The sequence below is a fragment of the Pan paniscus genome, chromosome 7, assembly GCF_029289425.2.
Source record: "Pan paniscus chromosome 7, NHGRI_mPanPan1-v2.0_pri, whole genome shotgun sequence".
NCBI lineage: Eukaryota > Metazoa > Chordata > Mammalia > Primates > Hominidae > Pan > Pan paniscus.
In genome coordinates, this window is record NC_073256.2 from 44397881 (window position 1) to 44421051 (window position 23171).

At 40.0% G+C, this 23171-nt stretch overlaps 1 protein-coding gene across 2 annotated transcripts in view; it reads right to left on the reverse strand.

Moving 5' to 3' along the window:
- EBF2 (EBF transcription factor 2) overlaps positions 1-23171 on the reverse strand; it is a 205175-nt gene that overhangs the window by 17892 nt on the left and 164112 nt on the right. For both annotated transcript variants that reach the window (XM_008977203.5, XM_034965861.3), the window contains exons 11-13: positions 3163-3251; positions 1767-1832; positions 1507-1684 (exon numbers count right to left, since the gene is read on the reverse strand). In XM_008977203.5, coding sequence (XP_008975451.2) covers positions 1507-1684; positions 1767-1832; positions 3163-3251 — 333 coding nt within the window. The remainder of the gene's footprint in view (positions 1-1506; positions 1685-1766; positions 1833-3162; positions 3252-23171) is intronic.

The window sequence follows — 23171 nt, forward strand, 5'->3', positions numbered from 1 at the left end:
GAAACCACAGCTCAGAAACATCGTATCATATGTCCTGGAATAAAACACTTTGGATTACTGTCTCTAAAACTATATAGGAAACAACCCAAATTTGTCACCAAATGAAAAAGAATTTGATATTTGTTCTATGGGCCTCATGTCTACAGAAACAAAAATAATAATATGTCCTGTCTAGTCTTTTTTTTTTTTGAGACAAGATCTCACTCTGTTGCCCTGGCTGGAGTACAGTGGCACAGTCATGGCTCACTGCAGCTTCAACCTCCTGGACTCAATCTATCCTCCCACCTCAACCTCCCAAATAGCAGGGACTACAGATGAGCACTACCACACCTGGCTAATTTTTGTATTTTTTGTAGACACAGGGTTTCACCATGCTGCCCAGGCTGGTCTCAAACTCCTGAGCTCAAGCAATCTGCCCACCTCAGCCTCCTGAAGTGCTGGGATTACAAGCGTGAGCCACCACACCCGGCTCACCTACTCTTTTGTAAGAACTCTCCCTGGGCAAAAAAAAAAAATGAAGAATTCTCTTCCAACAAATAAAATTAGAAAAAACTATCCCAATGTTAAGGACCTCATTAGGAACGTTTACTCCTTTTAAAAATGATTCGTGACAGATTTCGACTTAGCACTTCAATAATCAATCTCAATGCAAATGTCTTTACACGGTCTGCTTCACATGTAAAAGCACAGTTGTCTTTATATTTGTTTGTTGTTATATATATGAAATAATACAAAATAGAAGTTACCAAATAAAACCAAGCCATTCACTCTTGGCTACCAGGAAGAGAAATTTGGGTATCATAAATGATAATGGCAATAATCAGTTTCTTTCCAGTATTCAATCTGATAATCACAATAACAGAAGCATAAATTTCTTTTAAATTAATACCTGTAAACCTATTTTCTATAAGCCCAAACACTTCTAAATTGATAATACCCAATCCTTTTTTTTTTTTTTTTGAGACAGGTTCTCGCTCTGTTGCCTAGGCTGGAGTGCACTGTCACACTGTACAGGCAGCCTCGGCTCATTGGCAGTGTGCCAGCGCACCCCACTGCTCACTGCAGCCTCGACTTCCCAGGCTCATGTGATCCTCCCACCTCAGCCTCCCAAGTAGTTGGGACTACATCTGCCCACCACACCTGGCTATTTTTTTTATAGAGATGGGTTTTCACTATGTTGCCCAGGCTGGTCTCAAACTCCAGGGCTCATGCAATCTACCTGCCTCAGCATCCCAAAGTGCAGGGATTACAGGTGTGAGCCATCAAACCTGGTAGTAATACTCAATCTTCTCCTTAAATATTTCCAGACATTCTACCTGGTACCTAAGAAGCTCAAAGTCTAATAATGTACCATCTATAATCTTGAAATAACCCAACCTATGATTGTATTGCCTATCTGCGGACACACTCTGTTGGACCATTATGACCCAACCTCTGACTCTGTCCACTCCAGCAGAACTTTTTAAATTAGACATATTTGGATTTTGACTCTAAGAAAGGCGGTACCTTGATTATTTCCTTGTGTTGACTCTGAGATGCTGACCCCAAGCTGGCTGCCATAGGAGTTGATTCCCATCATGCCACTGTGCGCTGGGGAGCTAGAGAGGGCTGGAAGCTGGCTGGGATTCCTGGGGACGCTGTAGAGAGCTTCAGCAATGTCTGCGGCTCGCTTCAAAATGATGTCCTACAAAACAACAGGTTAATGTGAGCATTCTATCCAGCATAAAGTGCGAAACTCAATAAAGGATAGGATGTGAGTATCTCACCTGGTTATTGTGTGGTGTGCCATAAAGAGCTTCCACTAGATCTGCAGCTCTTTTCAACAGCATCTCCTGGAAAATAAGCGAGGATGGGATATTGTCAAAGGCAAAATCCAAGATGGCAAACAAAAGAAAATTATAGGCAAAAATGAGAAATCCACACATCCCTCCCAAAATGTAAGTAATTAGCCAAGAGGTCCTATATTTGGTTTGACAGGTAGAATACAATTGTACATATATATCTCTCTGTAAATATGTATCTCTCTGAAATTCACCTCTATAAAATGGCTCTATAAATGATTGTGTTACCAAAACAAAAAACAACCCAATTGAGAGTATAGTTTATTAAAATTATTAATGTCATGGAAGTTCTATTAAATGCTACTTTCAGCCCATTCTGTTTTTAAAATCTGGTTCTCTAATTAACCAAATATTCTTAAAATGATTGATGGATTTGAGTTTAGCTGCTTGCCAAGGAGTTGTCCAGAGTACTGAAATTATCTTGGCAACGCCTGCTGCAAAATTTTATTCTAATAAAGATGAATTCTTTCAATAATATTTCCCCCTGTACACTTCAACCACAGAGAATTAGTAATCACGAATCCCTTTCCTCTCATTTTGCCTTTTCCACCTCCTGTTTTTCACAGCCTTTTAAATTGCTATTAACCTACTTTCCAGATATCATCTAATTTAATGGTGGGGCTAGGGATTTTTCCAGGAGGAAAATAAAGGTGTGATGTAGAAGCAACTCTGGTGCATAAATTTTATTCACAGTATGCAAAAGAGAATATGGCATTTTATAATTTGTGTGTTTAAAGTGCAAATATAAATGTGAAAATTTAATAGTTTCTCATCAGCTGAATGACAACTAATAAATTGATGTACTTTTTAAATAAAGCTAACAACATGGGCCAAATTCATAAAGTAATTTTCATAAGGAAGTTCACTTGAAAGTGATGTATTTCATAGAAATTTTATACAGAAGCATTTTTCTCCTCATTAGATACCTACGTACATAGTAGGCCCTCAATAATTAATACTGATTGTGGATTAATGAGTCCTTGCAATTATGGTTAAATAGAAACATTTAAATACAAAGGAGTGGAAGCTTATACTTTTAACCAATTATGCAGTTATTTATTTTCATAAAGTTGGCCATGTTTTTTAAACTGAATACTCCTGTCGCATATCTGTTTAATCGGCTCAAATGTTCATATTTCCTCAGAGATTAATAAGACCATAATATATTTCATAGCAGATATTTTATGTGCATCTTGTATCTAAAGCTTAGCCAAATTTCAAGGTCTAATTAATTTTAATGGGATGTAAATGCCTGCATTTGTCTAAGTTTCCTGAAATTCTACACAAATGGCTTCACATGTCAATTTCCAAAGCACATTACCTTAGCTAATCTCTCAGGATCTCCAGGATGCCTAGGGATGACCTTCTGCAGTCTCTGGAAGCCATAGTCTATGGTGGGTTCATTTAATGCTGAAAGAGAAAAGTCCTCTTTCTGAGTTGGTATCCTGGCTATAAAGCAAACCTTCTAATTAATTCTTCCACAGGTAATAAGAAGGTTCTGGATGCATAATGGATGTAATCAGTTAGGGTTTTTGCTATCGACATTGGTTAATTCACATATAAATTTGGAATTTATAGTACTTTTATAGTTTTCTATTAGAATAACATTTCAAAATTTCAGATTACAATGATCATTTCTGCTTTAAGTATACATAAACTTCTCTGCTATCAAATAAAAAATTACACAAGCAACCATATCTCAATTTCTTATGAAGATAATAAACTACTTTTATATTATTTTCCTTTCTCTTGTCTCTTAAGTAGGACTGCACTGTCTATTCTTCTAAATATCTATGAAATATTCTTCTAAGTATTTTTCTTAACCAGTCTCTTATGTATATTTATACATACATAAACCTTCTATGAGCTTATTCTCATAAAACCCACTTTATGCATAATACGCTTCCACAATTTTCAATTATATTTAATTACACCCACATCTGGTAACTATCAGCCCCCCACCCCACGAATACTACAAATTTTATTTCACCACTATGTTCCCGTTAAGACAGGGCCTGGCACATAGAAGGCACTTAGTGTCAGTGATTATAAAACGAGTGAGTGAATGAGTGAATTAATGAATGGCATACTTTAGCATTTCCACTATTCTAAAGAGTTTTCTTCATGCTGCTTTTATTCTTTCTCCTTCTTCCCTTTCATTTATTTTTTAAAAGTTTCTTGTTTAAATGTCATGGTTTTAAAATTAATGCATGATTAAAGAAAAAGATACAAAGAATGAAATAATCACCTGCACTGCTGTTATGCAGCAATAAACACAGTAATGTCTATTTCCTCTTTAATCTTATTTTTTATATATATGTTGCTATTATTCTATCATAACAATGCCTTTTGTAAAAAACTATTAAAAACATTAAATATAGAAGTAAAAAATTACCATAAACCCACTTAAGACATGAGCTGGATTAACATTTTTTGCATATGTCTTTCCATATTGAAACCTATACACATACTTAAAATTATTCAGAGACATACCGTTCACACTGTTACATAACCTACTTTTCATCCACTTAACAATATATCATAAACTTCCCCAAGATCATTAACTATTCTTTTATAACATTATTTTAAATTCCTGCATATTTTTATATGACATGTTCTATAATTTATTTAAATGGCTTCCTAATACCAGGCAATTAATGTGATCCTAATTTCTCACTATTATAAATATCAGAGCAATAATTATCCTTTGTGCATAACTTTAATTATTTCAATTGGAAAATTCTAAGAATTGGAATTACTGGACCAAAAATTATGATTTATATTTCAGGCCTTTCAGACATACGGTCAAATCACTCCTCAGGAGAATGTATGAGTTTATTCTCCCTCCAGCAATGCGTGCGCTCATTTTAACTTACATTTTTTTACTCACCAGTGAGGTTGAAGAATTTTTTCTTATATTTGCTGATGTTAATTTCTTCTTTTATAAACTGCGTGTTAATACTTTCTGCACTCTTCTTTCACTTGTAAAAATACTTTATATGTTGAGATTTTTAATACTGTGGTATCATGTTGCAATATCACATCCCAATTTGACCTTAAGTATTTTATGTATAGAAAAACCACCTCTACTCCAAGAACTGGTAGATACACACAAACACACACACACACACAAATGTATATGTACACACATATGTATACATATATGAATGTTTACATTATTTATTATTTAACTTATCTGGATTTTACTTTGTAATGTAACATTAAGAATTTACCTTTGCCACAACTTAACTGTATTTCACAATTTATTGAATGGTTTCTATACATATATTCTGTTTTATTGATCTATTCTGGGTAAAAGTCACCCTATTGAGGTTGTAATACATATTTAATATTTGATAGGGTAAGTGTCCTTCCAGAAACACACAATCTTTTAAAACTACATTTTCTCAACTTTTTTTTTTTTTTTTGAGACAGAGTCTCACTCTGTCACCCAGGCTGGAGTGCAGTGGTGCAATCTCAGCTCACAGCAACCTCCACTGCCCGGGTTCAAGCGATTCTCCTGCTTCAGCCTCTTGAGTAGCTGGGATTACAGGCGTGCGCCACCATGCCTGGCTAAATTTTTTTTTGCATTTTTAGTAGAGGCAGGGTTTCACCATGTTGATCAGGTTGGTCCCGAACTCCTGACCTCGTGATCCGCCCGCTTCGGCCTCACAAAGTGCTGGGATTACAGGTGTGAGCCACCGCACCTGGCCTTCTCAATTATTCTTATCCATTTATTCTTTCCAGGTTAACCTTAGGGAAATTTGTAAAAAAATATTTCAGTTGCATTAAACCTACAGCTAGAGAGAAAATGGATGGCTTTGCAATAGCAACACTCCACCTTCTTCTTTAGATCTCTCAGTAAACTGTGCTGCTCATCATATAGGGGCTAAATTTTTTGTTTACCATTTTAATTTTTTGGTATTTCACTTTTTGTTTTTACTGTGAATATGGCTATTCATTAATCATATTGTCCAAGAGTTTTATTAGAGTCTAGAAACACTTCGGTATTTTACACATCTGTGCAGGAAGTCTATGGCATACAGATGAAGACAATCAGCTTTAGAGTTGAGTAGATCTAGGGTCTGAATTCCAGCTCCACAATGTATGTGAACGTGAGCTGTTTAAAATCCATTTTATAGGTTGGCTGTCAAAATCAAAACTATTTTTATAATGTCCCCAGCACGGTGCTTGGCATATAAAATATCTTTTTCTTTTTTCTTCTGAGACAGGGTTTCACCCTGTTGCCCAGGCTGGTCTCAAACTCCTAGGCTCAAGCAATCGTCCGCCTTGGCCTCCCAAAGTGCTGGGATTACAGACCTGAGCCACTGCACCTGGCCTATAAAAGATCTTAACCAGGCCAGGCGCAGTGGCTCATGCCTGTAATTCCAGCACTTTGGGAGGCCGAGGCGGGCGGATCATGAGGTCAGGAGATCGAGACTATCCTGGCTAACACGGTGAAACCCCGTCTCTACTGAAAATACAAAAAATTAGCCGGGCGTGGTGGCGGGTGCCTGTAGTCCCAGCTACTCGGGAGGCTGAGGCAGGAGAATGGCGTGAACCCAGGAGGTGGAGCTTGCAGTGAGCCAAGATCACGCCGCTGCACCCCAGCCTGGGTGACAGAGCAAGACTCCGTCTCAAAAAAAAAAAATCTTAACTGAAAGTAACTGTTATTTTGTAGCCAAAACCCCTGACAGATATCATTATTTTTTTTCTATTACTTAGGCCTGTACATTCATATCATCTACTTACAGTGATCATTTTGTCTTCTTTTGATAGATGCATTAATCCCATTCAGTTCTCTTAATCCTATTCTTGTATTGGCTAAAACTTCCCAAACAATGCCCCAAAACGACAATAAAATTGGATATTCTTGTTTTTCTCTGAATGGGAATGACATATTATACTACCAAATATGGTGTTGGCTATTTGAGATAGATATTATTTATCATGGTTCAATAAGGGTTCAATAAGGGTTATCAGGACTTCTTGGAGTTTTAGAAAATCACAGTCACATGAATTTTCTCTTTTGGCCAGATTTTTTATTTATATATATAATATATATATAGGATATATAATATAAAAAAATATAATATATATTATATATAGGACATATATGATATAAAAATATATTATATATAATTTTTATATATTATATAATATATATAATAGATATAATTTATACATAATATATATTTTATATATAATATATAAAAATTATATATAATATATAATATATTATATATAATAATGTAATTTTTATATAATATAATATAATTTTTATATTATAATATTTTATATATATATATATATATATTTTGAGACAAAGTCTTGCTCTGTCACCCCGGCTGGAGTGCAATGGCATGATCTTGGCTCACTGCAACCTCTGCCTCCCAGATTCAAGCGATTCTCCTGTCTCAGCCTCCCTAGTAGCTGGAATTACAGGCATGCACCACCATGCCTGGCTAATTTTTGTATTTTTAGTAGAGATGGGATTTCACCATATTGGCCAGGCTGGTCACGAACTCCTGACCTCAAGTGATCCACCCATCTCGGCCTCCCAAAGTGCTGGGATTACAGACATGAGCTACCACGCCTGGCCTATATTTTATATTTTCTAATATTTCAAAATTAAACATTAATTCATGGAAGTAATGTATCTTTTTTTGGTATATATCTAAATTCAGATATAACCATTAATACCAGATTCAACCATTAATACCAGATTAACATTTCCTTAACACAACTGGCACAAGGATTAAATCAAGTTACTAAGAATAGTGCCTGGCACTTGGTGAGCATGCAGGTATCAGTTATTGTTATTGCTGTCAGGAATTTATGTGTCCATATTAACTAGGATTGTGTGCATGGCTCTGTCCAACTAATGATTTTTATTTCATATGAGCTTTGAAAACTATATTGAGAAGTTTTCTTTATTTTATCCTATGCTCTATAAATCTTACATAGCATGGACAGTAGCTCTTGCTAAACACTTGAAAGAACCCTAGTAACATTGCTCACACTAAGGTCACCAATAGCATTTTAGCCAAGCCAACAGGAACTTTTCCTTTCTTAACCCCAAGTTAACATTTGAGACTGCTCATATTCTCCACTTCTAGAAACCCTCCCACTCACTGGCTTCCTGAACTCACACTGCCCGGCTTCCTTCCTACCTCTTTGGCCATGTCAGACTACTTTGCGGACTGTTCTTTCTCTGCCTGTCTTGTAAATGATGCTCCTCAAGATGGTTGCCAGCCAGTCTTCAGCTTTGCTGTACGTTCCCCTGGGCAACTTCATCAATTCTCCATGATTTCCACATGCAGCTACATGCTAATCGTCATAAATCTTGATCTCTAGACTAGATACCTGGCCTGAGATTCAGCTTTAAATATCCAACTGTTGGCTAGAAAATTCCATTTAGATGGTCCATAGATTCTCCCTACCCAAGATACCCAAGCTCATGAGATTTTCTGTGAATTGTACCATCATCCAAATGATTGACTGCCAATCAGAAACCTTGAATTCATTGTTTCTCAATATCATTGTATTTTTTCTAGAAAAAATCATCCATTTCATCAAGATTGTTAATGTTTTAGCATAGAATCTGTATTGTATTTGTTTAAAATTTCTAACCAATCTAGAGTTCCCCTCCCCCTCTGCCCACTGAAATGTACACAAATATATGTAGACATTTAAATTATTTAACCTATCTGGATTTTATTTCGTTGTGTAACATTAAGTACTTACCTTTGCCACAACTTACTGTATTTCACAATTTTGTTGTAATTTTCTGATTAGTCCTATTTATAATTTTGACTTCCTTTAGTTCCAGGAAGAGTATCTTAAAATTTCTAGGTAATTGAGTACTAAACTGTTAATTGCTTATTGTAGCCAACTGCCCTGGATTTTAAAAGGTGTCCTGCACAGTATGTGCCTTTTGGAATTTATTGCATTTTTGTGAATTAATACATATTAGTTTTGTCTGCATTTTATGGGCAATGCTTTAATGTCTTATTTCATCTATCTTTTTGATCACTTTAACACGTCCATTTTTGCTTCTATAAATTTGTCTTCCCACATTCTCATTTCTAATAGTTTTAAATATATATACTTTTCTAGTGATTTGAGAGATATACACACTTTTTGTTGTTGTTGTTGAGACAGGGACACAAAGTCTGGTTCTGCCACCCAGGCTGGAGTGCAGTGCACGATCACGGCTCACTGCAACCTCCACCTCCTGGGCTCAAGCAATCCTCCTGCCTCAGCCTCCTGACTAACTTGGGCTACAGACATGCACCACATGCCTAATTTTTGTATTTTTGGTAGAGATGGGTTTTCACCATCTTGCCCAGGCTGATCTTGAACTCCTGAGCTCAAGCAATCCGCCCGCCTTAGCCTCCCAAATTGCTGGGACTATAGGCATGAGTCACAGCTCCTGGTCTGTACATACTATTTTAATTTACAGAAGTGTCTTTAGACTTCTCTGAAAATATTTTATTTTTCCTAATTATTTGAGGTGTTGAGTCGCTCCATATATAAGGAATTTTGCTTGCCTTCAATCTTCCCACCTCTTTCTCTCCACTTATACATTTTTGTTGGCAGTTTATCATTTCAAGCTGATTTACTATTCTTAGATTTTCTATGTTCTATATTTTTAGAAACTAATTTTCATGTTTCCACTAAGTCTCATCACCATATTAACAAGAATTTTTTAGACACTCTATATTTAACTGCTTTCTCGGCCAACCACCAATCCTGCAATAGCACAACTTTTCCCATCTTGCATTCTTCATTGATTCAATTCTCCTGCAGTCAGGTGCTATCAATAAGAATAAGAGTTAAATTCTGTCTGGGCCATTGAAATAAGAGAGTATCTTTTTGTCTTTCTCACACATAAATGACAACTGCTCTGGATATAGAATAGTTAAGTACACTCTCCCATTCAAGATCAACTTTCTGCTTGTGCCACTGGTTCTCACTCCTCAAGGTGTAGACAGGGGAGACTCAGGGTGGTTGTTGGTGTCTCCCCCATCACTTCCTTGCCCTGCTGCTCTTTCCTAAGGGGAAATGAGGAGGCCAGCTGGAGTTCGCAGGTCCACCAGTACGACCCTGTGTGCACATGCCAGCACAATGGTGCAAAATTTCTGGGATATTAATGACTTTAGCCTAGCTTCAAGCATTATTACCAGATTTCCTTTATTTTTATGTTTTCCTGAAAGTATCCTCTAATATATATTTTGGGGGTGGGGGCCGATTAAACACTTGCACTCACAAGGCCATCTTACCTAGAAACACATGTAAGAATAGCCGTATGTTTAAGTAGAATTATTCTGTAAACTTTTTTCTTCCACTTAGCTTTATAATGTCAGCAATTTGGGAAGACTTTTTCTTAAATAATGTGATTTTTAGTGGTGGTAATATGCAATAGTGAAAATCATTATTACCACCATTAGGACGTACTGAAGCCTTACTATGTTAAGGGCACTCTGCTAAGCCTTTTAGGCACATTAGCTCGTTCGATTCTGATTCTAACCCTACGATGTGGGTTTTATCCCCATTTTCAATGCAGTCCCAAGTGGTAAAGGTGGGATCTGTATCCTGCTTCTCTAACTCCAAAGCCTGTGCTCTTAACCTTTCCTGCTGCAGAACCGGAGACGATGATCCTTCCATCCCCCTCTGGGCATCCTCCTCAGCTTCAAGAGCTACAGATGCAAGAGCATGATGGGCATCCTCCTCAGCTTCAAGAGCTACAGATGCAAAAGCATGAATGAAGTCCTCCCTGTGTTGCCTGACTTCGTCACTGAGACCAGAAGGAGACCCCATGCGGAATCAACTAGCAAACACAAACAGCTGCCTGGTGCTGCAGGGCAAACAGACTTGATGATGAAATTCTCAAAATTCATCATTGCCTAATTTTTTTTTTTAGAAATATGCACCATTTTGTTAGCCAAAGTGCAGATTTTCTTAGAGAAAACAGGAAAATTATTGATATGGGTACACTCACAACGTGCTAAATACAAACTAAACAGATAACCCATAAGGCAGAAAATCTAACCCCTCCCTGACTCCATTTCTGCCTTTGTCCCTTTCCATCTGCATGGCTGTCCCCCACCCTGGCAAGTTCTCTGCCTCTCCCAAAAGCACTTTTGGGGGTCCAGCCAGGGAACACCACCCTCCTTATCCCTTAGTCCTTCCTGCTGCTCACAGAGGAATTTTCTGGAGCTGGGCTCTAATCAGTGCACAGAGGTGGGATGGAGATGAGTTTTTAAAAAATATAATTTATCACACATTTGCACCCATTGTTCTCCCAACCAGATTGCAAACCACTAGGATACAGGGTCATGTCTAGTTTCTCTTGCCTGCCCTCCCCTCCCCAGCTCCCAAATTAGACATGGCAGAGTATCTTGACTACACTGGGCTGGCAATTCATGTTTTACACTGAATAAGTAGATAAGGCAGAATTGTCTATTTTTATGTTGTTTTTTGGCAGGTCCCTGCCAGACTTCATAGGCATAAACTATGGGATACATCTCATGTGCATCCAAGTGAAAGAGAGGACAGTAAAACACAGTTACCTACACAGACAGGGAAAATCGCACTCACACATACACACAGACAGAATTTCATTTAATCAAGTGCACATTGGAAGTAGAAAGCATGAAGTTGAAAGTACTCTAGCTCTGTTCAGCCAACACTAAACCATAAGAGGGACCTCAGCCTTTAACACATGGCCGGGTTTGACAACTCTTTGGTTCCAGACTGACTTCCCAACTGACCAGTTGCTTTTGCGTCTCTTAGATTCAGCTTCACCTTGAATCCCAACTTCCTCCCTCCCCCTCCCTACTTCCCTGGGCGTTCTCTGGCTTTTCAGTCCTGGTATGAGCCAAGCAAAGCTCAATTAGCTAATGAGGTGCCCAAGACCAGCACCAAGACTGTCTCCAAGGGCCAACCAGGCCATTAACTGCCATCATCAGTGTAAATTTACAACCTCGCCTACCACATGGAGTGCGGGGATGCTGTGAAGTTCTGCCAACCTTTTGGCTGACAGGGATACAGAGAAGTGCTGGCAAGGCAAAAACAGAGTAAATTAAAAATATGCTTCAATCTATAGGCTCTATTTATCTATGTCTTTCTTTAGTAATATAACATTAAGGTAAAAGGTCATAGCCCCACTGAAATATAATTTATATTTACCTTTTATTAAATAATTATGGCATGGCATGAAGTTAAATATTACAGAAGCTAATCAAGAGGGAATTCAAGAGAGAAAACTCAGACATGAGAATTTCGTCTTTGCTATACATAGAATGTCTTAATCCTCCACTGGGAGTCATTCGGGTTTGCTTAAGGAGTTTAATAATACACATTTCAACTGCCACAGAATCTAAATCCCATTTGGATCAGCCTTGAAAAACTTTCATCAATACCTTGAGATTTCATAATATTTCTCTTGAGAGCCTGGATCTCATGTGCCATTTCTCATTTTGATTGCGGGTATAATATATGAGATTACTTACATATATCTTGGACCCAATAAATAAATATAAACTATAAGCAATGTGTGAATGGTTTCTTTTTTAAAGTAAATAGTATTTAACTAAAAATATCTACTGGGAACCACTCTTTAAAAAAAAAAAAAGCTGGCTGGTGCTCAATATTAATTTTCCCAAAGGATTAGTGCGATATAAAATTCTATATGGTTTTAATTTTCTTTCCTTAAGAGGAGGCACAGGGAGCAGATAATGCTTACCCCATCTTATACTTCTACTTCTGTTTCACAAAAATGAAGGGGACACTGGCTAACATGGAAAGGGGGCCCTTTGTTAGAACCCTGTTCAGCCCTTAACAATTACAGCCTTGACACTGCAGGCTGGAGGTCATTTATGCTCTTGACCAGCAGGAGCACTGATTGCAAAGATGGCAACATCAAGGCCTGGTTGCTTTTTTTTGAAAAAATGTGAGAGAAGATGATGATGAGTGAGGCAAGATCTGAGTTCTCAACTGGCTGCCACTCTGGGGATGTTGGCGGATCACACCGCTGGCCTCGGTTGCAGCTTTACTCACCAGTGAGTCTTCCCCTGGATCCTAGGATTACCATGGAATCTGTAGGTGGTCATCAGGAGGCCAATAAAAGTAGAAATTCTAAGCCTAGCCATGTGTTTGTGCATCTGTGCATTATCTGCAGAAAGGGAGCTTCACTTCATCAGATGTTCACACAGCCCATGGTCTCCTAAGGATGACAGCCCACAGAACTAGAGGATCACTACAGTCCTAACTCTAAATTCCAACTTTCTTCAAGAATAAGGAAAACCACTGAAAGGTTTTCTTTGCATTGTAAGAAAGCAAACAACAACAACAACAACCCTTAAATCTATATAATGTGACTGCCATATAAACACAAGACCAGAAGACAGACACTGACTGGCAATGGAAGAGAAAACATGCTTTAACAATACCTGCCACGTGGCTTTGGCCAAGGAGAATTGCTCTCTGTTGACAGCGTAGGAAGGCATGAAACACAATCTGTCTTTGGGAGGAATTTAGATAACACAGACGAGCTCCTGCCCTCGTGCCACTTTAGGACATCTCTGTCCTCTTTCCTTACATAGTACTTTCTTCCCACATGTTCATTCCCACAAAGTCTGTCTTCCATGTGCTAGGATTTGGGTTCCCTTCTCTCTCCCTCGTCCTTCCCCTTCCAATTTCCTTGTCTATTTGTCTCCCTTCTGCCCTATTCCTCATGTGTCCAACATGCAAAGGCTATGTTAAATTCACACTTAAATGCTAAGTTTTTCATTGCATATGATGGTGTGATGGGATAAAGCTGGTCCTAGCTTGGGAGCTGCCTTAGTTCCCAACACTAACAAATGACATGACCTTCATCAGGTCACTTGGCCAGGTGAGGCTTTGGTTTATTTCTCTGTGAAGACAAAGGATTGGGGTAAATGGCTTCTAAGACCCCTTCAAGCTCTTACATTTTATGATTCTAAGGCTATCACTGATTTGGAGCAGTGGCTTTCTTCTCTGAGGAGTAGAGGGTGGAGCTGAAGTCAAGGACTGTTGAATTAAGTTGTCTTTAACCTTGGCTACATTGAAATCTCTCCCCACATCCATTTGTTTCAATGTAGCAAAAGTTCAGTGTCACCAATTTAAAAACAAAAAGGAACAAAGATAATATAGGAACACATTATTAAGAGGCGGTACCTGCCTTTGTGGACACAGGAACAAGAATACGAGGAGAGAACCAACAGTGCACAAGTGAAAGATTAGACTGAAGCCTCTGATATTTAATTTTAAATGAAATATTAATTTAATATTTAATTACACTTTGGTTTCCAGAAAAACTGCAGCAGCAAGACAGATTGTTTGAGGAAGGGAATAATATACATGGTTAAGGAGACAACTGTAAAAATTAAAGATAAATTTCAAGGGTAAATCTAAATGCCACAATGGAGCAGTTATAAATACGCTCTTGCTCTCTGTAATGTGTATTTAGAATATTATAGCCGAGTGCGCCAATCCATTAAGGGGCTGGGATGTCTCTAGTGAAACAACAGCCCCCTATTCTGGGGCTAACAACGGAGACATCATTTCTCAGACTCAGCTGAATGATGTATCTGAATTTCACAAGAGGTGGGAGTGGAGACAATTTCAGCAAAAGTGCAGGCTACCAGGGGGGCTATTGACTCAACCTGTCTCCAGTTTGAACAGGGAATAGTTGTACTTGGGCCAGTTTCTGATGTCTGAATTGGGTATTTTTAACTAAAAATCAGATTCATTTCTTCAATGGGATTTTTTTTTCCAGGATAACGCTATACAGGGGAAAAAATGCGAAGTGGATGAGCTATTAACATTTGAAATCCAGTTTGCACATCTGTGCAGCACAGCTTTATGAAGGCAGGCCCCACAATTCGCACACAGCCTTGGGCAGGAGGCTGTTCAGGGTATGATTTGGGGGTGTGTGGAAAAACCTCGGCCTCTGATTTTTCCTCCCAGCTGCTGCCTGTTCTTGCCTTAATCCTGTCGATGAATACTCTTTCCGAAATAATGAACAGGAAAAAAAAAAATTGTTTTTTGCCAAAGTAGAAGATAAGAAGTATTCTGGGAGAGGGGGTTAGTTAGCATGAATTCTCTGGTTTCTTGGTGCATCTCAACTAGCAGGTTGTCTATGTAGACCTCTAAGTTCTCTTGCACACCTTGTCAAGCACCTACTTTGCATGTACCTGGGCCAGCTGGGGCACAGTCAATCTCTTCTGCTCCTTTGGCCCACCTTTTATTTTTTATTTATTTATTTTTTTCTTACAAGAACTTCTGGGTTCTTTTAAAAAATTATTTATTTATTTAAGAAACAAGGTTTCCCTCTGTCGCCCAGGCTGGAGTACAGTGGTGCAATCATAGCTCACTGCAGCCTCGATCTCCTGGGCTCAAGCGTTTCTACCACCTTGGGCTCCCAAGAGCTGGGACTACAGGCCCACGCCCCACCAGCCTGGCTAATTTTTTTTTTTTTTTTTTTTTTGGAGATGGGATCTTGCCTGGGTTGGTCTCAAACTCCTGGCCTCAAGTGATCCTCTGGCCTCAGCCTCCCAAAGTACTGGAATTTCAGCAGGGAACCATGGTGCCTGGCTTCTACCTTTTAATACCTGCTTCCTTGTGACCCCCTGTCCCTCTCCTGCAAAGGCCATGTTCTTGGGCTCCCTTGGCCTTCTCTGTCTCCTGCAAAAACCTGATTACTAATCTAGATCGAGATATTCAGGGCATGATGTGGTAGGTCTTTCAAGATGAATCCACATTTTCCAGAAGACAGACAAAGAAGCCCTACGCTGGTCCAACAGCAAAGAGAGAGGACGCTCCCCAGAGCTGCATGTATCCTCCCACCAGATGCTTACAACAGTGAATTGTGCTTGTGCTTTTATATTTATATACATAAATACCTTTGCATATGTATGTAATTTTATCTTTCTAATGGGGTAAGTATATCCTCATTTTTAGGTTAGAAAAATGGCACAAAGAATAGTTGTTTTTCCTGAAAGTTGGAATGCAAATCCCTGCCTCTTCACTCTGTCATCAGCTCTCTTCTATACAACAGCGTGCCCCAGCGCCAAGTTCTCTCAAGCTTAATAAAAATGTGGAGTTCATATTTCTTTGCCTCCTGCAACTTCAGTTATTTGTAGAGAGGATAATTTCTATGACTTCTAAAGAATTCAAGGAACTTCACAGGCTCTGAGTCTAGCACATCATACTGACTGGAGCCTCCCCTTCATAACTCCTGCTTTTTGAGTCTTCTAGAAAGTTCCACCTAAGAGCAAGCATTACTATTGTGTTCACAGTGAAAGGACCCAGTCTCATAAGAACCTTCCCATGGGTAGAGTGCTTTACAAGCCAAAAAGTCTCTGCAACAGCCTCATAAGCAGAACTTAGGCCTCACAAACTCATTTCTTTGTTTAAAATATACATTCCCTAAATTAGTTCAACCACTGTGGAAGACAGTGTGGTGATTCTTCAAGGATCTAGAACCAGAACTGCCATTTGACTTAGAAATTCCATGACTAGGTATATACCCAAAGGAATATAAATCATTCTATTATAAAGATACATGCACGCGTATGTTTGTTGAAGCATGTTCACAAAAGCAAAGACTTGGAACCAACCCAAATACCCATCAATGATAGACTGGATAATAAAAATGTGGTATATATACACTGTGGAATACTATGCAGCCATAAAAAGGAATGAGAGCATGTCATATTTGCAGGGACATGGATGAAGCTGGAAGCCATTATGCTCAGCAAACTAACATGGGAACACAAAACCAAACACCGCATGTTCTCACTCATAAGTGGGAGCTGAACAATGAGAACACATGGACACAGGGAGGGGAACACCACACACTGTCGGTGGGTTGGGGGCAGGGAGAGGAAGAACATCAGGACAAATAGCTAATGCATGCAGGGCTTAATAGCTAGGTGATGGGTCGATCTGTGCTGCAAACCATCATGGCACATGTATACCTACGTAACAAATCTGCACGTCCTGCACGTGTATCCCAGAACTTAAAGTAAAATAAAACTTAAAATATAAAAATAAAAAATAAAATAAAATACACATTCTCAGACCCTCTCAGGAGAGTAGCAAGAAATATTCCCATATTGCAATCTGAAAACCAGGGCCCAGGTAAGGCGTCTTCTGAGACCCCCTTCATGCTCACCGGCCACGGCCTATTTCCTGTGCACCTCTCCAGAGTAACAGCCCAAGAGCTAAGGCATCATCTGCCAAGTAAAACAAGACAAGACCAAACAGATGGCCTTGGTATCATGTTTTGTAATAAACTGTACAGTATTGGGAAGTAGCACAGGCTAGGTGTTAAGAGCAGAACTTTGGAATAAGACATCTAGGATTCATCATAGCTTGGTGACCTTAGGAAAGTGACTTAATTTCTCTAAGTAGCAGGATCTCAACTATGAAGTTGAGATCCTCATAGAACTGTCATCACAGATAAAGGTGGTGATACTCGGAGCCTGTAGGACAGAGCCTTGCCTTACGTGCTGAATAGATGACAGATGTGATTACTGAACTGCTGTCATTTTTGCTTGTTATTCTGTCTTATGATAGAATTTATAAAAGACTTCTTAACCAGCTGTCTAATATGTAGTCCAGGTTCTGCAAAGAACCACAGGAACAATAGTGAAAAGCTGTGCTCATTTACCCCCATGTCCTCACACACTGTGTTTTGCTCTGAATTCTGTGGTTGGTGCAGATTTTACTATTAGAGACAATGACAATTCCACCCCTAAATACCATGCTCTGATATCCTCTCCCTGCGTACTCACTGCCACCTGAAGTCAAGACAGCCAAGAAGTCCCTGCACAACCAGTCACTGTGGTTCTGTTGGGTGCCCCTACTAGGATTATTTTTCTGCATTGCCAGTTCTCTCTGGAAAAGTCTGCGTGGAAGACAGAGGATCTCTTCTCCTCTCCTCTCCGCCTAGGCTAGCATACCTCCTCCAGGTCTCAAACCAGTAAGAGGCAACTGGACTTTCCCTAATGAGCCCTGTTCTCACGTGGCTCTCTCAATTGCGCAGAAGCAAGTTGCACGTTAGCAAACCACAGTTGGTGGAAAATTGACCTGCAAAGTCACATGTGCAAAGAAAATGTGTTATTTTTCAGAGCCCTGATGTTGTTTGTGCTGTGGTTGGCAGCGGCAACCATGGGGGTCTGGCTAATTAACCAGGTACACCTAATAATGGGCTTGGCTCTGTCATGGTGGTGCATCCTTGGATACAGAAAATGTCAACAGTTGGACTATGGACCACAGAGTGTGTGCAGTGGGACAGGGGTGGAAGGAGGAAAGGTTCTCTGGAGTCTCCCACAGGACTCTCCTTCTAGAAAGTTCTACATAAGAGTAAACACTACTATTGTGTTCCTGGTGAACGGACCCAGTCTCGTAAGAACCCTCCCATGGGTGGAGTGCTTTATAGGCCAGAAAGCCTCTCCAACAGCCTCAGGAGCAGAACTCAGGTTTCTCAAACTCATTTCTTTGTTTAAAATACAGACCCTGTCCGAAGAGCATGATTTGGTATTGTCTGGAATGGTGCCAAGCATAATTCTTATGATCAGCCAAATTAGGGAAACACCTTTGGGTAACAGCATAATTGGCACCAGAGCTTTACAGATGATGGAAATGAGGCTCAGAGAGGTCAGTGACCAGATGAAAGTACACACAAGCAGTGGACCACACGGCCAGCCCCCGAAGGCAGTGCTTCCGGCTGGTCCTACTCTCAGGACCCGTCCTGCTCACAGCACTCTGCGCCTTTTAAAACCCTCTAGGTTTCAAGTTTTGCCTTTTCCTCCAGAACCAGAATGACTTTTTGTCCACCTTGCCATTGGAGGTGAGTGGTTTGTCTAGGCCTATAGCAGCCTAGGAGCACTGTCCTGCAGTGAAGCACTCCAGGCGTCCAGAGTGCGTGGGTCAGTGCTTCAGGGTGGCTGGAAAGACAGGAGGGCTTTGTCTTTCTCCTCCTAGGGAAGAGGCCATGGCTCTCCAGGTGACCAGAGTGAGGAGTCAGCTCTGAGGTGGAACAGCCCATCAGCAGGTGCCTGTGGAAGCCACTGATAGTGGATGAAGATGAAATTGGCTTTTCATGTCAGTAGCTGCCAATTCAATGGGAAAGACAGGAGGCCACCAAGCTATTTCCTGTGGGCTCTAGAACCCTCCATGGATGACATCAGCTTCCTGTCTCCACCAACTCAAGTGGTACTTCGCTCAGTAACCTCGGGGTGGAAGTTTTTCTAGAAAGTGGCCAGACTCCTGAGCCATTCTTGATAGCATTTGTAATTTTGGATGATGCTATCCTTGATAGCATTTCTTCTTTATTTGTGAATGAACAAGGATGATCCAGCCATCCTTGATAGCATTTCTTCTTTATTTGTGAATGAACAAACTCCTGAGTCCCTCCCCTCCTCACCCCGACTGCCCCTGAAGGCCCTTCCTTCTCAAAGGCAGTTTCTGGAAGAAGCACCACCAACTATCAGGCTGGAAATACTTTGTACCTGAAAAATCAAGTTTACTAATGTGCACTGTTTCAGTATTTAAACGTGTGATGCTATATTGTGCCATACTTTATTCTTTAAATTTTAAATTATTTAATTTTATTAGAAAATAGATACAAGTAAGCAACATGAAAAAAATTTAAATAACAACAACACTGAGAAACCACCATTGTTAATACCTTGGCATGCAGGATTCTGTACCCTACTAGGGTTGTTTGTAAAACTACTCATTTTTCATATATCTAAACATTGGGTCATATCATGCAGACTATTTTAAAGCTCCTTTAAAACCCATATCACAGATGCCTTTCATGTAAATAAATATCCATCCATGGCATTATTTTTAATGTCTCTAAAAAAGTGTAGAAGATGTTCCATTATTTGTTTAATGAATCCCCTAATGTACAATGAGGATATTTTCAATTTTTCACTATAATAAACTCCCATGAACGGTCTTCCAGCAAACTCAATTATTTCCTAGGCAGACATTTCTAGAAGTAGAATTGCTGGGTCAAAGGGCACATACATCTTCAGGTGTTCTCTTATCAAATTTACATTCCTCAGTAGTATCTTAGATAGTTATGACACCTACCCATCTCCTTATAGCTCCATCACCCATGTCCAGGGGTGTCTTTGAAACACTAGAGATACCAGAAACTCTACATGCAGAAAGTGTCCTGGAAAAAGACCCACTCTCCAACTGACTTCAGGGACAGCACACTCTCCTGGTTTCCTCCTATCCTGACCACTCCTTCTCAGACTCCTTCCCAGGTTCCTTCTGTCAACTTTAATCCTGCATGCTGGTGTTCCCAAGGTGCCATATCTCTACTCTTTCATGGCGATCTCATCTGGTCCTATGGCTTTAAATCCTGTCTAGAGTATCCTGCAGTAGTATCTTAGAAAGTCCCCATTGTCTTTGAATCTTGCCAACCTGAGTATTTTCATTTGTTTAAAAGAAAATCTCTGTCAACTTGATAGGGAAAAAAAGGTGATCTTGTTGCCTTAATTTGCATTTATTTATTAGTGTGGTTGGGATTTTTTATTATAATAGGTTTCTTTGTTTACTAGTCTTCCTTCCTGAATTTAACTCTTGATGTTCATTGCTAGCTTTCTATTTGGATATTTGTCTTTTCCTCTTCAATTTCTAAGATACCTAATGTTCTCCTCTTTTTCCACAATGTATAACATAGCAGTTAACAAACAGTAGGCACAAAATAAATTTTTGCTGAATAAAGGAATAAGTCTTTTTATACTTAAGATAATAGGCCACGTAGAGCAAATATGTGGTCTCAGTTTGTCCTTTTCCCTTTAATGCCTGGCATATTGACACACAAACACTTTCCTTTTACGTAATCACATCTTTTGCTTGATGGTGCCTGTCTTTGGCCTCAATGTTCACAAGTCTCAAAATGATAATTATTCTTTAAACCTGTAATCTTCTGAAATGTCTACATTTTTAATAAAAATATTTAATTTGAATACAGTTTAGTTTATATGCTATGAAATTTAAAATCTAACTTTTTCTTTTAATGCCTAACTAGTTGGCCCAACACATTTGTTAAGCGTTCCATCTTTTCTGCGTTGACCTGACCTGGCTTCCCTCACCTACTAATACCTAAGTATTTATACCCTTAATGTGTGCAAAGTGTTTGTTTTTTAAATGTTCTCTTCTGTTGCATGACATTTCTGTATGTTCCTACAAAGCCCCATATTCTTTTAATTATTGAAACTTAAAATAGGTTTTAATGTCTGGCAGGGCAAGGGCCTCTCATTTTTCAAAATCCTCTTTTAGCACCTTTCCTTCCCAGGTGAACTTTTGTAAAGTTTCCCCAAACATTTTGTTGCTATTTTGATTGGCACTGTGTTAAATGTATTCATTAATCGACATCTTTACAATATTAAATCTTCCCACCTCTCCACCAGCTGGAAGTATTTTGTCCTTCCTCTGAACTCCCTTAGCACGTTATATCTTTTAAAAAAATCACTTTCTAAACTATACCCACCCAATTTTTCAACTCTGAAACCTGAGCGTCGTCCCCTCCTTCCCCTCCCCAACCTTCACCCCATCCAATCAATCATCAAGTTGTGTCAATGTTACCTCCTAAATTTTATCCACTTCTGCCTGTCCCCACCACCAGCACTCTGCTCCAAGCTACCATCATTTCTGGCCTGGGCCACCCCACTGGCCTCCAAGTGACCTCCCTGCATCCAACCTGGCTTCCAAGCCATCCTCTGCACTATAGCCAGAATGATCTTTTAAAAGGCAAATCTGATGGTGGCAATATTCCCAAAGCTTCCCATGGCACTTGAGGAAGAGCTGAAAAAAACAAGCCTTGATGTGACCTGGCCCCTGCCCACCTTTGCAGCTTGAACACAGCCTCTCTTAAACTCATTCCTTCTGCTCTGTTCATAAAATATATCCCGTGTTCTTGTCTACCCCAGGGCCTTTGCACATACTGTTTAGTCTATTCTAAATCCTCCCCATCAACTCAGTTTAAAGAGGTTCAATTCCCCTGGCATATGTTCCCAGCATCCTAAACAACTCCTTTTAGTCCTCATCAGGTTTGCAATTCCTTAAGTCAGTCTCCATACTGATAAGGCTAATGGTAATGACACAGAAGTGCTGGGAAGGGAAGGGCGTGGTACCTTTCAATGATATGGAAGTGGGGAAGGGAAGTGCTGGGTAGAGGAAGGCCTGGTCCCTGGCTAGGGCTCCACCCCTTGGCCTGTGCCCATGGACCTAAGTTAGGACAGGCATTTTTGTTTTCCTGCCCAAATATTGCATTTCCCAAGACCACCCTGGCCTGCCATGCCCCCATCCTGTGCCTATAAAAACCCCGAGACCCTGGAAGGCAGACACACATCAGCGGAGGAACACCTGGGTGGCTGGACATCCAGAGGAACGCACCGACAGGCACCGGCAGGCCACTGACCGGCAGAACGACACAGAATGTGGCTGGGGCAGTTGGAGGAGAACCTGGGCTGCCGAGAGGCCCGGGGAAAACCATCTCCCTTCTGGCTCCCTTATCTGCTGAGAACTACCTCCTCTCGATAAAACCTTGCACTCATTCTCCAAGCCCGGGTGTGATCCAATTCTTCTGGTACACCAAAGCAAGAACCTGGAATATGAAAGCCCTCTGTCCTTGTGATAAGGCAGGGGTCTAATTGAGCTGAGTAACACAAGCCGCCTACGGAAGCCTAAACTAAAAGAGCACCTGTAACACACACCCACTGGGGCTTCAGCTGTAAAATTTACCCCTAGACACTGCTATGGGGTCAGAGCCCCACAGCCTGCCCGTCTGCATGCTCCCCTAGAGGTCTGAACAGTGAGGCACTGAAGAAGCGAGCCACAGCCCCGTCGCATGCCCTGCGAGGGGAACAAGGGGACTTTTCCCATTTCAGTAATAATAAGAATAATATAAATAATAAACCACTTTTTGACTAATAAGATATGGGCCATTCTATCCACTCTCTATCCCAGGTACTTTCCATGAAGAGACCTGGCTGTACCAGCTTGTGAAGGCAGGTGGTGAAGTTTTCAGGAACGTTGTGAGCTACTTGAGTGGTAGCTTGAAATCTGCCATGGTGAGAGTATTTGACCGTGGAAATCAGTAAATGGTATAAACCCATGATTTAAAAAAGAAAATCTGCTTCTTCCTGAAGAGCCAGTTGTTAAACCTTTGCCAGCCCACCACAGTTGCCAGGCACTGTATCATTTAGTCCTCAGCCCTGTAGGTAGCCCATTTTATAGATGGGGGAAAAGGAGGTTAAGTCACTTCCCCAA